Source organism: Mya arenaria, chromosome 5, assembly GCF_026914265.1.
Source record: "Mya arenaria isolate MELC-2E11 chromosome 5, ASM2691426v1".
Taxonomy (NCBI): domain Eukaryota; kingdom Metazoa; phylum Mollusca; class Bivalvia; order Myida; family Myidae; genus Mya; species Mya arenaria.
In genome coordinates this window covers 13,413,875-13,429,244 of record NC_069126.1, presented here as the reverse complement: position 1 = coordinate 13,429,244, position 15,370 = coordinate 13,413,875, and the positions used below count along the sequence as shown (strand labels likewise).

At 33.2% G+C, this 15,370-nt stretch overlaps 1 protein-coding gene across 1 annotated transcript; it reads left to right on the top strand.

Annotated features, from left to right (window-relative positions):
- Positions 1-5,796: 5,796 nt before the first annotated feature.
- LOC128234800 (perlucin-like protein) lies at positions 5,797-10,306 on the top strand. The gene is made up of 6 exons (XM_052949322.1): positions 5,797-6,050; positions 6,463-6,572; positions 6,751-6,850; positions 7,712-7,795; positions 8,073-8,208; positions 9,594-10,306. The coding sequence occupies exons 1-6, from the start codon at positions 5,996-5,998 to the stop codon at positions 9,619-9,621; spliced, it is 513 nt and encodes a 170-aa protein (XP_052805282.1). The 5' UTR covers positions 5,797-5,995; the 3' UTR covers positions 9,622-10,306.
- Positions 10,307-15,370: the final 5,064 nt, after the last annotated feature.

Here is a 15,370-nt window from a genome sequence, read left to right as displayed (position 1 = left end):
GAATGCATTTATCTAGATAAATCTCAAAAAAGATATTATATTGAACATGCAGATTAATTTTCAAATAAAGGTATATCATTGTGTTTGCGTATATTCAGGGCTTGAACTCTCATTATGTATAAAATCTGTTTTTAGAACATGCCCAGTGTGTATTCCCAGATGTTTCTTGTACTGACCAATTTTAGTATGTTCGCATTGAGTTTGTCATGAATGAATCGTTTGTATAATCAAAGCACTGATAGTGCTGAACGGTTTGAACGATGATTCCCTTTATGTGATAATAAGATAAAAAAAAAAAAAACAAATGACTGATAACATGGCACTCGCTCGCTCACTCTCACGCCGCCCGTCCACTCATCAAACTTTTCGACACACCGGCCCATCCACTCACTCACTCAACACTCAAAACGCACTCACAACCCACCCCACCCATCATACTTATTCGGTGTATTCCATGAGCTGTAGAATGAAACCGGCATCATAGCAAAAGGTTATATTTAGATTTAACTAAACTTTTATACTAGTATTATGCCTATCAACTACACTTTTAAGAGAATGTGAACACAATTGTAGAATAGAAAATACTATTTCAATTCAGATCACAGCTTAAAAAAGAGAGTATAACAAATTATTTACAAATGTACATATTTAAACCAATTATCCATAACAGCACTATATGGAAATAAGAATCATTAGAATATTCAGAATTATATGACTTACACGCGCAAGGCTGGATATTGTTTGAACTTACACACAAAAACATACATGTACGGAGGAAAATGACCCAGCTTACCAATGTTATTTGGTATATTTAGCTTGTTTCACTTCTAGAAAAGTGCAGGCAGAAGGGAGAAACCTGCACTGGATTAATTATGGATTGTACATCTGAATGTCCTCCCCTGTAGTATCTTATCTATAGAATTATTATGCAATACAGTTACAATTAGCTCAACACCAGACCTTCAAGTAGTTTTTCAGTTTATGGGAGTTTTCCCATTCATATCCGAGTTTATAAATGTGTTTTACTGTTAATATAAGAAAAATATTACATACTTGTGCATGAACTTATTTTGTAAATCAAACATTATTTCAGGTATGTTTCAGAGACTTATTTTCATTGAAATTAGGTACTTTCGAGTATGATTTTCAACTCAAAGCCTAAAAACGTTCTTTAAAAAGAGGTACATGCTTGCATACAAAAAATATATACACAAACCATTCTTGAGCATTTTAACACCTCATTCGCCTACACAAATTGGAGAATTAAAAGTTAAAGATGATCATGAACTCACAATGTTTTCTTTTCGGTTCTTGTGTTTGATATTATAATAAAAGGGTGGAATATGCATAACTTTTCTGCATTTTTTGTTTGCACTTTTTTACAAACCAATGCACCTGATTTGTTGACATTATCATAATATGGTCACAGAAAACAGTGTATTCATTATATTCCCGCTTCACAGTCAGGTGGGAATTATTTAGGAATTGCTCGCGTTAACACGTCTGTCCGTACGACAGTCGGTCCCTCCGTCCGATTTTTGTCGATTCTCTATGTCCTGATTTGTTGCACAACTGAACACCATAGCACGAGGTTGTGTCGCGCTCAAGATCCGTGCCTCTAACTTCAAGGTCATGCGTTTGTTTGGCTCTGAATGTGCTTTATTGTAGGCATAGTGAAAATAATGGAGAACTGGACTGGCTTACGTTTAGACCCTCTGAAGTTTGTTTATCTATGAAAATGCTTGACTGTATCCACAAAAGGAATCGTCAGACCCTAGAAGGGTTCGTGTAGAAGCCTCTTGTTGTTAAGAATACCGATTATTATGCTGCTTAGGTGTTTGCTTGACACATGATGGACTTAAATGTAGCTGCATTTTTGATTATTTTGAACTGAGTTGGATGTAGAAGAGCCTTACTGTGGTATGTTTGACACTAGATAAACTTCATTGCAACAGAATATATATTTACAGGGCACTGAATTTACCTGATTTCTTTACACTAAATGTTTTTTTTTGGTTTTACCGCCATCTTATCTCGTTTTAAGTCCAAAGAAAAATGTGTGTCAAGTAAACCAGCAAGCTAATAGTGTTGACGTAGTGGTAGGTGTCGTTTCAATTCCTTGATTAAAAGGTTATAGTGTATACATAACCAACCGACACTGTTTGTGTGTTTTTTTTTAAATTGCAACCAATGGTTTATTGTGAACTTGACATTGGGGATACATTCAAAGTAAGTGTACCTTTTTATAAAAAAGGTAACGCATCTTACCGTTCAAAGATTGAAAGAAAAGCATATCCCTCTGATAGTTGATGAAACGCAGTTACAAGTGTAGCTTGTAAAGGCCTAGTTAAAAGAATGTTTGGCATGTCAATCCCCTACTGTGCATGTCATGCTAATTGCACTGATGTCACATTGGGGGCCTATTTCCTGTTTATTTGTGTATTTGCTCAGGGTCATTAAGGGTCCATTTCTATAATAAAACCTCCAAAACTGCACAATAGGATATTCAGATCAGATATCTGATAAGACAATTAGGCATTTAGATAAGATCGATACACAGAAAATACACGTTTTTGTTGTTGTTTTTTTGGGGGTGGGGGTGGGGGTTACTTAGAGAAGGTTTAAACCAGGCCTTTAAGCAGTACTTTCCTAAATCACTTTGATGTCCATGCATTGTATTTGCATAAACAATAACGCATATTATTTCCATGTAAATATTTATTTACCCATTTGCTTTCTTTTGTCAAAAAAAAACGTTATCAAAAGTTTATAGTTGACTGATCCAGATCGTACCGATGAAGTCTGCAATAATGTTGCCTTTCCTATTCATAACAACAGCCAACCATTTAAAAATAAAATAAAAAATAACACAAGGTGAATGTTCTCATATGAAGAGCTTTGATTTAAAGTTGACTTTTACAAACTAATTGTTACGAACTTTTATGTATCAGTACAGTTGAACCCCGTTGGCTCGAACTCTCTTGGCTCGAATTCCTAATTGGCTCGAATTGAATGTTAAGGACCGATCTCTTTACACTGAGCGTAAGTTTTCCTGCTTGGCTCGAATTTTCCGAGGCTCGAGGTATTTTCGCCGGTAAACCGTTTTTAAAATCACCGTTATCATGTTGGATTTGGGCCAAGCAGCAATGCTATATCTTTTCACAACGTTTAGTCTCACGTACTAGTATTACAAAACTATTGACAATTGGGCACTTCATATATAGAGCCTCATAGAGCCCCTTTATTGTTTGTTTGGCACAAAATGTTTATTGGACACACAGTGGATTTGAGAACAATCTATCTGTGGTGACTGTGATGGGTTGATGGTAGCCATAATTAATGAGGATAAATGAGCCCTGGCTTGACTTTTTAGAGCCCATCTGGGGCTTGTTTGATCATGAGTCGGCTTGTCTGTAACCACAATAAGGATGCAGAGGGCTGCTAGAGACCTATTTTATCTCTTAGACACAATTTGAAATTGCGTCCTAATGGGATTTGAGGAATTCAGTGGTCTTATAGAAATACGTTTTTGCTTTCTATATGCTGTTTCGACCTTGGGAAAGATGTTTATTGGGTTGTTTGGCACTAGAATATTAACATATGTAGCTTGTTTTGCACTGGATGCATGGTTGACTTGACTTTTAATATGGGAAAAGAGATAACATATATTTATTAGCTGTTTTGTGATTGTATTTATGTTATGACTTCAAAAAAAACGAAGATTTAATCAAAACAGCGCTGTCGATATTGTTCATATTTGCATTTTCACATTCAAATGATGAGTTTGATCTGCATTTTGAAATGCGTAGTATTTTATGTCCGCATGAAGTACATCATGAAACAGTTATATCATCTATTCGTTACGATATGTTGCGTTTTTATGCAACGTATGCAAATTTGCACCTGTGGTATGTTTTGAACGCGTTTATATGCTAATTGATAACATTAACTTGGTAATAAAATGCCATTAGCTTGTGTTGAAAAGAACATGATACATAATGATGAATCTCATTTTAATCACGTAATATATTAATATCAATATTTATTACACCGATATTATGTTGCAGTAATTAAAGAGAAATAAAAAATGTTATCCTGTCAGAAAACATTTAAACTGCACGTATTTGTTTTCATTCTTATAAAAATAAAAACCAAGAATGTGTTAACTTCCATTTTAGCAGATAACTGATAAAAGTTGCCTGGAGAATCACAAAACCATTGACCGGAACATCCTGCAAATGCCAGGTATATGCAGGCAAAGCCCCGGCATGTTCTAAAACCTAGCCTGGCCTGGCCCGGCCTGGCCCGGCCTGGCCTGGCCTGGGCCATGGCCTGGCCTGGCCTGCTGACTCAGCATTTTGTGTCGGGCCAGGCCGGGCCAGGCCGGGCCAGGCCAGGCAAGGCCAGGCCAGATTTTATACATGATAATGAGAGTTCAAGCTCTGTATATACACAGACACAATGATAGACCTTTATTCAAAAATTAAACTGCATGCTTGATATAAGATTTTTTCTGAGATTTATCTAAATAAAAATGTAGTTTATTTGAATGCATTATTAACTATTATTCTTATACAAAAATCAGGGTTTCAATAGAGCTAAGCATGTAGTTTTTAACAACTTGATGAATTGTAAGATGGAATTTCTACATCTTAAATAAAATCAAAACATAAAAATCACCACAAATAAAATGTATATGTACGTAAAAAATAATTTATGTATCATGTACAACTTGAGTTTGAACACATTGATTTTAAGATTCGATTTGTAAACCAAGATCTGTGCACTCAATTGTCTCTATCCGATTAGTGTTAACAATATTCCCAGGCATTCAATAAAACTCCTATTTAAGTAAATAAAAGTCATTACATTAAACATGCAGTTTCATTTCTGAATAAAGGTATTTCATTGTTTTTTTATAATTTTTTCAGTGCTTGTACTCTCAATATGTATAAAATATGACCTGGCCTGGCCTGACACAAAATGCTGTGTCAGCGGGCCAAGCCAGGTCTTAGGTTTTGCTTGAAATAGATATATTGTGACATTGGTCAGTGCACGTTAACACCAATTTATCTGTTATATTGAAGTTACTAAAGTAACTCAGTTTATATTAATAACAGTATTCTATGGTGAACATTCTTAAAACATTGAACTTTGGTTACGCTTAAATTTAACTTAAATTAACTTAATCGTATAATATCTATTTCAGATAATTTTATATTCTACAAATATTGAATAATTAAAATGTTCCCTTGATTACAAAACTCGATGTTGGTTATAGTTTTGAGGGCAATGATTAAATTTCAAATCCTACGTTAAATTACAAAACAAATGAATCTTATAGGCTATTCTGTTTGAAAATAATGAGAAGAGGTTTAATACCAAAACGACAGCGTAAAATGAATTAAATACCAGGATAATGCAACATTCTGACTAAAGTGCATTTTGTATAAGGTAAACATATCTCTTTTAACAAAATTAAATAACTGATTTTATTTGTCGAATCAGCCAAGATTGTTTACATCAAGGAAGAAATATTTTACCTTCAAACTTTGTGATGCAAATCGCAGAGACATTTATCATTTTTCACGCAAACAAACTGTTGTACACCCACCTACTGATGTATGGTAATTATAATTTAATATATTCCCGTTAACTAACCATACACACCCATTTAAACAAACATGTTTTCAAATGGTTAAATTAATGATAACATATTTACCATTTCAGTCAATACTCGTTTTTGTCCTTTGAACGTCAATGAATCACCTACTTGTTGAATGGTTTATGAAACTTTTTTATGTTAAGATACAAACCGAAAGTCTTCCTTTAAGTTGTTAAAGAAGAAAAAAGGTGTGACCATTTAAACTAAGGAGTTCGAGAAGGAAAATAAACACCTTAACATCCGCCAAGTCAAGTGACAGGAAGAAGTTACGAATCAAATCTCATTTCAAGTTAAGCAAGCAAACGTTTCACACATCATTCAGTTGTGGACATGGAAGGTTTAATCGGCGTCGTAGTCTTGGCATTCTTAGTGTCTTCTGTTGCTGGTAGGTAGATCATTTTTATTAATTCAATAGTATATTCCAAACCATGTATAGTAATCCATATTCTATAGTTAACGCTGTACATAATATCATCAACTATTGTATTTATCTAATTGACACAAATACTGTTTGTACTACGTGGACGCCGTCTGTAATGACTATTTCGCTCCAGAACTCATGAATATAAGTGTATGTACATATACTTGCGTCGTGCGAATTTATTACTCATATTTGGCGTCTTATTTTAATTTTATTTATTTATGAAATGAATGAAAGAATGAGAATGCTTCTTATAAAATAAAAGTTAATAGAAGGTATAGAAGGTTTAAAGTTATTTAATGAGCTAATTGGAAATTTGGATACTTTTTAAGCCGTAAACAATTAAAAAAACATCCCGATCTTTTTTTTAATACAGGCCACTCACTGCCACAACTGTTAACTGGATGTCCAAATGGCTGGATAGCGTACGAGGGGTCGTGCTACCTATTTAACAACAAGGATATGATGTCTTTCGCCGTGGCTGAGGTAATACTAACTTTCTAAATGGAAATACTACTCACAATATGATATCAATTTGCTTACCATTTTATCGAAAATGGACTTCTAATTTATTGTCTGGTTGTATAAACACTTTAACGAAACTTATTCGAAAACTGTAGTTTCAATATTTCTGGCAAAGTTAGCTGTTACGGCTTATTTGCAGGAATTTTGCAGTCAGAAAGGTGGACATGTTGTTCATATTGATGACGAGGAGGAGAATAACTTCATCAAGGATGCGGCCAGAGAGTACCCATCAGATTCATGTATAAATTTTAAACTTCTGTTAAAGCTGCAATCTCACAGATATACCGTTTTTACAACTTTTTTTTAAGATTCGAAAATTAATGTTTTTTGCCTTAAAGCGTTAAAGCAAAATGCATTAGACACCAATTTTTGAACTTATAATTAAAAATCTTTGATCGAATTTTTTGTCTGTGGTCTTATATAACTGGTTTCAATGCATTTTCGCTAAAATTAGCTTGTTCCAAGATAAAAAAAACCTTGTCACAACGCTCAATCTGTGAGAGAGCAGCTTTAATTGATACGTAGATAAAAGTTTTTTTTCTCAATATTATTTGTTCTCGACTGGATTCTTTTCTTGTTTATAAACACACTGCCAAAAGAACAGAGTGATATGAATCAAGAATTGGCTAGGAGTGTAGCATACCAATTTTCACGACTCTCGCTTTTGGGAAATGTGCAAGTGTACCCACCTGCGTTCACATACTATGAAAGAACGACGAATGAAGTATTGTTTAAAGTTTAAAAAATGAATAATTATTCTTCACGATTAAACATAAGCAATACATTTGATAAGCGATTTTTAGTGGTTTTTAGTGATTAAAAATGATCCCTTCTTCATTTCAAATCAATAGAAAACCATTATTGTTATATAGATACTTTGACAGACAGTTTGTCTGGACTATTATTATTCTGGTCGATATGTTATAATACCTTATGTTTTGTTATTAATATCATATTATATCATTAAATAAAGTTAATAAACACGAATTGCTAAAAAAAATCAGTTAACAATAAGAAATACTATTACAAGCATAACACTATTTTTTAAACAATTTGAAATATACCGTAGGTTACACGTCAAATATATCTGATTATTTCAGTAAAACTTTGGTGGATCGGAATACAAGACATGGTTGATGGAGATTGGAGGTACACGTCCGATGACTCGCGTGTCACATTCTTTGGTAAGAAAATGAATGGATGAGACATTGTATAGGGTCGAACATTGTGCTTTAAAATGTTGAGACTAATTTTATAATTTACTTGAAGCAATGGTTCATCGTCAGCTGAAGTTAAAATAAAACATACATTTCTCATACAAACTAAAACGTGTGGGAGTAAAAGCGTGCATATGCTGCTTATATAATGGACATTTCTGCAAAAGCGGCCGGTATTCAGCTTGATTTTACGTCGATATTGTATGCGGATTGTACGGTTTTTACAGTTTTCTATAACTTCCAGACTGGGAACCAAGCCAACCAGATGAGGGTTCAAATGCTGATTGTGGTGTTTTATGGGCAAACAAAGACTACAAATGGGGAGACCATCGCTGTGTTGATGTAGGCTCATACAAGGTCTACGCCATTTGTGAAGCTAGGTGAGTACTTTTTTTATACATGACTTTGTGTTGTGTTTTGCATGCAAATAAAACTCCATCAATTTTAATTTGTTGAAACTTTTTTTTTAAAGCAGTTTTGAAATCTCACTACATAATCACTTAATAAATAAACCTTTGTCTGAAACGTTTAGGAAAACGCCATTTACATGACAAAGGTGAGAAGATGACAAATCTAAGTATAGATGCATACTTTTTGGCTTAGAAATCATATCACAAGAATCTCGTTTCGGTACAGATACGTGTATACGTTTAAGAGTTACACAAATTGCATGGATATGGAATGAATAAATTCAAAATACGAATTATTGCTATGAAGACCTTCAATAATTCTTTAAGCCCTCAACGGATCCATCTTTATATACTAGTGATATTGAATTGAGACATTCTTTTCTGATACTGGCATCCTATTTCACATGAAATGGGCAAACTTATCAAAATGAATTTACATTTATTTCATACGAATTTTCATTACGAATCGCGTTTGTCTCTGACTTCTTTCAAACAATGGTTTCATCAACCTTTTTTGCATGTTGCTTCCTATTTCGGGTCACTAAAATGAACGTTTATTGTAATTTCTTTCTTTTTTCTTCAAGTAACAACATACACTGTTTTTGGCGTATACATAAACCTATGTTATTTAATACATCACATATTTATTACAATACGCTGTTTGCCTATTAATATAGATTTGGTAAGACATTTAAATATTTACATAGGAAGTCATGACATAAAATAAATGTTAAATATTCGCTTTATATGTAAAGTAAACAACTCCAAGAATGCTAGGTCCTTGATATGACTTTAGGTTTGGAAGTGTAAGTGTGATAATGATTTTAAAAATGCTTAAGTTACGATTGCATGTCAAAGATATGAAATGACGGGAGCGTAAGATACGAAATACTATCGGTTCATTATTGATGTGCAGGGTTCGTATTTCCTCATCCGAGAAATGAATCTGCGAATGTTACACTGTGATTATTGAATTTGGTGCGTTTTTATATTAACGAAGCTTGAAAGTAACACTTTTTAGTGTTTTCCTAGTCGGGCCTAAGTTATTTTCTTATTATTGCACGATTAAAAAATCAATTGTGTATATGTATAAGAAATACTTAAAGTATGCTTACAAACGTCATTTTCAATCAGTAAATTTCCATTGCCGTGCGTATATAGTGTGTGCGCGTGTAGGTATGCGTATGCGCTTGCGTTTGGATGTGTGTGAGCTCTTGTATTCGTGTGCGTTTCATCGTGTTTGAGTATGTTTCGATTGAGCGTGCGTGTAATTGAGTGTCTTTATGTGGATGTGTTTGTTTACCGATCTAACATGTGTTTTGTTTCATTTATGCATTTTATTTTCTTGTTTTCAGGTACATGAAGAGCTACTTGCTTCAGTAAAACTGGAACTGCTGTCCGATTAAGTGTGTAACAAAAGGCTGTTTATATTCTTAAAAATCGATTATAATTTATCACAAAAAGTGCATCAATTGCTTTGTTGCAAACACTTATACTGAAAGTTTTATTTTCTAAATAAATCGCATTTGTTTTCTGTCATGAAAGTAACTTTAACTATTAATACAATATATATTCTTGTAATTAATAAATTAACAGAATGTTGATACAACATTTTGTATATGTCATTCAGTGGTACATGTTAAGCAAAACAATATATTATTCATCAACATACACACAATAGTTTTTAAGCAAGACAGTAATGGTTTATGAGACACTGATACTGTATACGCCAACTCGTTTCTGTAAAAATGTGTAAACCACTCATTATTGAACTTTAAGATGCAGATTTCCTTTTTGCGTCATGAATTCAGACAAGTATTTTAAACATATGTATTAATATATCTGTAACAGAGGGAAGTTGAAATGTCTCTGTATATACGTTAGATGGGAAAACGTCCTCTATCTGGCTTTCTTAGGTTTTATACTTGAATCATGGCAGACCCAGATAAGTTGTGGTCCATGGATATGTTTGATGACACTATTCTATATATATTTATATATACAACTATAACCGGATGAGGTTATATAAAGTTTTGAAGCAATCTAGAATTAAAGAGTTTTACAGTTACCATTTTCTTTTAATTTTTATCACATTAAAAGGATAAAACACAATACATCTTATAGTGGTTAAAGCTTTTTGTATGTCCTTCATTTTTACATAGAAAATTAGAAATTTGTTGCAATTCTACTGTGTCCATTTACATATTTCATTATAATTAGAGTTCATATCAATACAATTTATTCGATGTTTTATTGAAACTAAAGGTTCCTAGTTGAAATGACATTTGTCTGGAACTGTTTGAATTTAAGTTAGACATGAAAAATGATGGGTAACCTTAAGCCCCTGATGAAAGTCATTGGTGGTACAGTGATCAATACGAAATGATTCAATGAAAAACCATCTATGACCAGATATTACACATAATTTCCTTATTCAGAAAGTCACATGCTTGAAAGGGCCGAAGAAACATTCCTTTACAAAATGTCGATACTGATATTTAAGTAGGAATGAAATAAATATACATCCTTACGAGGCACCTTTTAATGTCACTGTAAAAGTAGACGCAATAGATGGTCCTCAACGACACTGAATGTGTTGTGGAAGCTGAGGTCAAATGCGTCCTCATCTGGCGCTCGGCTAAGAAGGTAGTACTGAAACTGACCAAGGAAAGAAGTCTCCTGTGAATCGTTTTTTCAACTGGCGAGTCACTAAACCAAACTTTATTTTTCAAAATAATTGAGCTAGCTTAGGGTTATTTACCAGGTCCACTTATATACCAATTGAATTAAGTAACTGTCAGGTTATGCACGGGAAGCTAACTGTAGGGTTGCTTGAAGATGCTAACTGTCGGAAAGCAGATTGGAGCTAGCTGGATACAGAAGGACATTAATTCCAAACAGCTTTTTTTAATGGAGTCTAGTTACAGGGCTACCTCGTAACCTGCTCTGATATTTAAAGGAAGATAAATGTCATTGCTTTTTTCTATCGAGAGACCAACTAGAATTTTGACATTTAAATTGCCATGATTAACCTTCAACACATCTGATATTGAATTAACAGTAGAGTTAAAATAATTTTAGTTATAACTATTTTCTTTAATATATATACTAAGACACTTAGTATTGAAATATGGCAATGGTTTGTTTTCGGCGAAAATTGAATCTTCCCAATGAAAAATCAAAAACACATATGTTTTATTTCGTCACAGCTCTGAACGTTTCGTTTGAATTGATATGTGAAACCACATGTCATTTCAGAGTGCTAAATTATCAATTGACCATCAATTCTTTCATTAATAAATTACAAATTGGACTGAAAAACATAACTCACACCGATACCGAAGCATTGCAATTCTTATCATCTTAACTGTTTAAAATTCGAAATAAAAAACGACGACCATTTCGGTCATGTTTGGGCTTAACGGATCACGGATAAATTTACACGCCCGGGAATCTATCTCCTACCTACACCGGCCAAGACAACGATCTGTCTCAGAACAATATCTTAGTTGATAAATCTACGCGGTTAGAAAAAACTGTTGCAGCAGTACAAAGTCAAATTTAGAAATTATAATGACAACTATCATAACCGTATATTTTGTTGTCTTAACACAGCTTCGTTTGTCGATAAATATTTGAAGCTGATGACAATTTACTGTTCACGACGTTGACGTTAGAAGAACGTAAATAAAAAAGTACACGAGATCTTTGTGAAGAAATGTATGAAATATAATTTACAAAGCTAATTCCTTTTAAAAGGTTAAGATCACGTACTGTTTTCGTTTATGCAGGATGGGTACAAGACCGGATACTCAGACACGCATCGTGCCTCTTTAGCAGCTTCAGAAAATGCTCCTACAGCATATTGTTTTAAACAATTATTGACATTATGATTATTTCGACACGACCAGAGGCAAAGTTGGCCACTGTATACATACAGCAATATCTCTATGTTAGTTTTATCAACTGTTACCAGAATGAAGTCGTGGCAAATTTGTATATCATACGGCTACACGAATCATGTAAATTAGCTAACTTATATAACAATAGAGCATTGGAATTATTTGTGGTATGATCCCGTTACCAAAATAAAAGATAATTATTGTGCTGGAACCTTAATAAATGGCCAAATTACGACTTGTACTTGTTATCAGGAAAAGCTGGTGGTCTATGAGTCCAGTAGACATTATCATGTTTGTACTATCCGTCGAAGAAATTGTTTTCGTCTCCATAATAGCTGTTTGCCAATGATGATAAAGTATATTGTGTATACAAAAAATGACGTGTGTTGAAATTATTTTCAGTTCTTAACAGCTTTGTTAACGATAGCATGTCTGTTTTAAATGTAAGTATTTAGTACTATGTGGAATAACAAATGACCCTTTTTATAACGATACATCTATTGTTCAGTTTCTGTTACGCTTTGATCCTTCTGCCTTCAAGCACTATTATATTCAAATATTTAGAATCTTACCTTGACTCTGTAGTTCCATCCTAGAGGACAGTTCCAGACACAAATCGGATGAAGCTTTATATCTAAGATATACGAAGGACAAGTTCGAGTTAGAACTTACTACATTTCAAACTGTTTTCGTTCACCGTTCTAGGACGGTACTCAAATGTTTCATAAAATACCTGTTGAATAAAATTATTGTTCTGATATGTATTTTGAAGTACATGTTTTGTTTAAATAAAATCTTGAATAAGTTAAGGATAACTGTAGGGACTAGTATCAGGTACTCGAAACCTGGTTACCTCCCGTTTGTCTAACCGTTCCAATTGCTTTCATAAAATATAACGAGAAAGCTGTGCTACATGTCTTAGTTGTTTTGTGACATTTTGTGTCATTAATTAGGTATCTATGAAGCAATGAACCTTGTTCGTTTACAAAATGCTTTCAAATTAAACTATTTTTTTCTGAACTTTAAAACTTAATGTTCAATCCGTTTAATATGGTATCTGAATTTTGAGAATGAGTTGGTACCTTTTAATCTTTGATAAAACTCCTTGTTTTAGACATTTTTAATATGATGTGTTGTTTATGGAGTTTTGATTTGTTCCTGTGCAATTGAACGGGTTTAATGTTTAAACTTTAGACAACATAAATTGTTTTGTAGGTCTTTATATACATATAGATGCTGTCAATGTTATCATAAGGTAAATGTGGACATGATAATATTCAATACCAAGATGATACAATATTTTGATTTTAGAGCATGTTTTACTTGCTGTAGAGATGATATTGACAAAAGGCAAAAACAGTTTTTGTATTAAATAACTGATGTAATTTCTCATCTCATCGTAGAGCAGCCCAGATTGTTTGTATATTCAGCAAAATCAAGGAAAGTATTTTCATTTAACTATAGGATGGAAATCGCTGAGACTTTTAACATATTTCATGCCTACAATCTTCCCATACATATTTATATAACATATGTAATGATAGTGCTGTGATGCTTATTATTCAACTGGATACGATGACTTTCGTGATGGCTGGGGTTATACCTACCTTTTTAATGGAATTACTGCTCAAAATATAATTTCCATTTGCACGCCATTTCATCGATAATACGGACATCCAAATAATTGCCTTAACGTAACAAAACTTATCCGTAGACTGCAGATATAATGTTCTTGGAAATGTAAGCTGTCATGTCTTATCTGCAGGACTTTGCAGTCAGAATGGCGGACCTGTTGTTATAATTGTTGACGATAGGGAGAATAACAGAACACTAATAATTAAGAATTGATCGTAATTCTTTAGCGTTCCAGAGCAAATTCCATGACGCGCGCTAAGCTTAGCCCATTATTTTGGAAATGTGCAAGTGTACCCACCTTCGTTCATACATATTGAGCATACGTCACATTAGATGTTATATTTAGCTTTTAAATAACTATTCAGCACGCAAACAATTGGAAATAGATCTACATTTGCTAACTGATTTTAGTGTTGGAAAAATGTTATCGAAAGTCAACGTTCATATTAATATAGCGAACATGTGTATCGCCGTTTACATTCGGTTGAATGTAGATGCGCAAATTTAATCAAAGTGCATCAATTAACAATTTACAATGACGTCATAATCGCTTGATATAGACATCAAAAATTTAAGGTCGCCATCAATCTCAAAACCTTTACTCAAACATGTTAATCAAACCTTTATCTACAACACGTGAATAAATTGGTGTATTAATACAATATTTTTCCATTTTGAAGTAGTAAAGCTCGTATAACCTGGCGAATATTTAGAATGAATACTAACTTAAGTCTTTAAGTTAAGATATATCACGATTCAGGGTTTTACTGTATATTGTGCTGTTGCTCTAAGGAAAATACAAGAAGAGATGGTTTAAGATAATATATTCAAGCATTGCGATTGTATATGGGTGGTATTAACCACTATACCATATTGAATAAATATAAAAAATGTCTTAAAAATATTTTGAAACAAACAGTTTAGCTGGAAATATTTCAATAGTATATAGAATCCGGAATTTAAACATTTCAACTCTGACAATAGCTTAATGATTATACACGTTTGGGGTCTCACGACATCCGTACGTTTATAGATTTAAAGTTCATAACGTCTTATTTAGTTGCGATGTTTATAATATACAATGGGACTGCAGACCTGTCATATTTAGATGCAAAATGCTCAAGTTTTACATGTGCAGTGTTTCATGTCAGATCAACAGAAATAATACAATTCAGATAATGCTTATACTAATAAGTAATTATTCAAAGTTGGATAATTACGGAATTAGTTTGAATATGTCAGTTTACATTAAAAATGTTTTAAGACAAGCAATACATTAATGTTTTAAACGATATCGTTAGTTTCACGTTACATACATTTGTTTCTTGTAGTAAAGCTTTAGTGGATAAGAAAAAAATACATGGTTGACTGAGAATGGAGATACACGTCCGTGACTCGCCCGTCTCATTCTTTGGTAAAACAATACATGGAAAGGACATTGTATAATGTCAGACTTTGCACATTTTACGTTTGTGAGTAATGTTTTATTTGAGTGTTACCATTGTTTATCGTCGACTGTAGTTAACATAACATATATATTATTCCCAAATGTTACAACGTGTGGCAGAAAAGGCTTTTTATGCTGCTGTATTTTT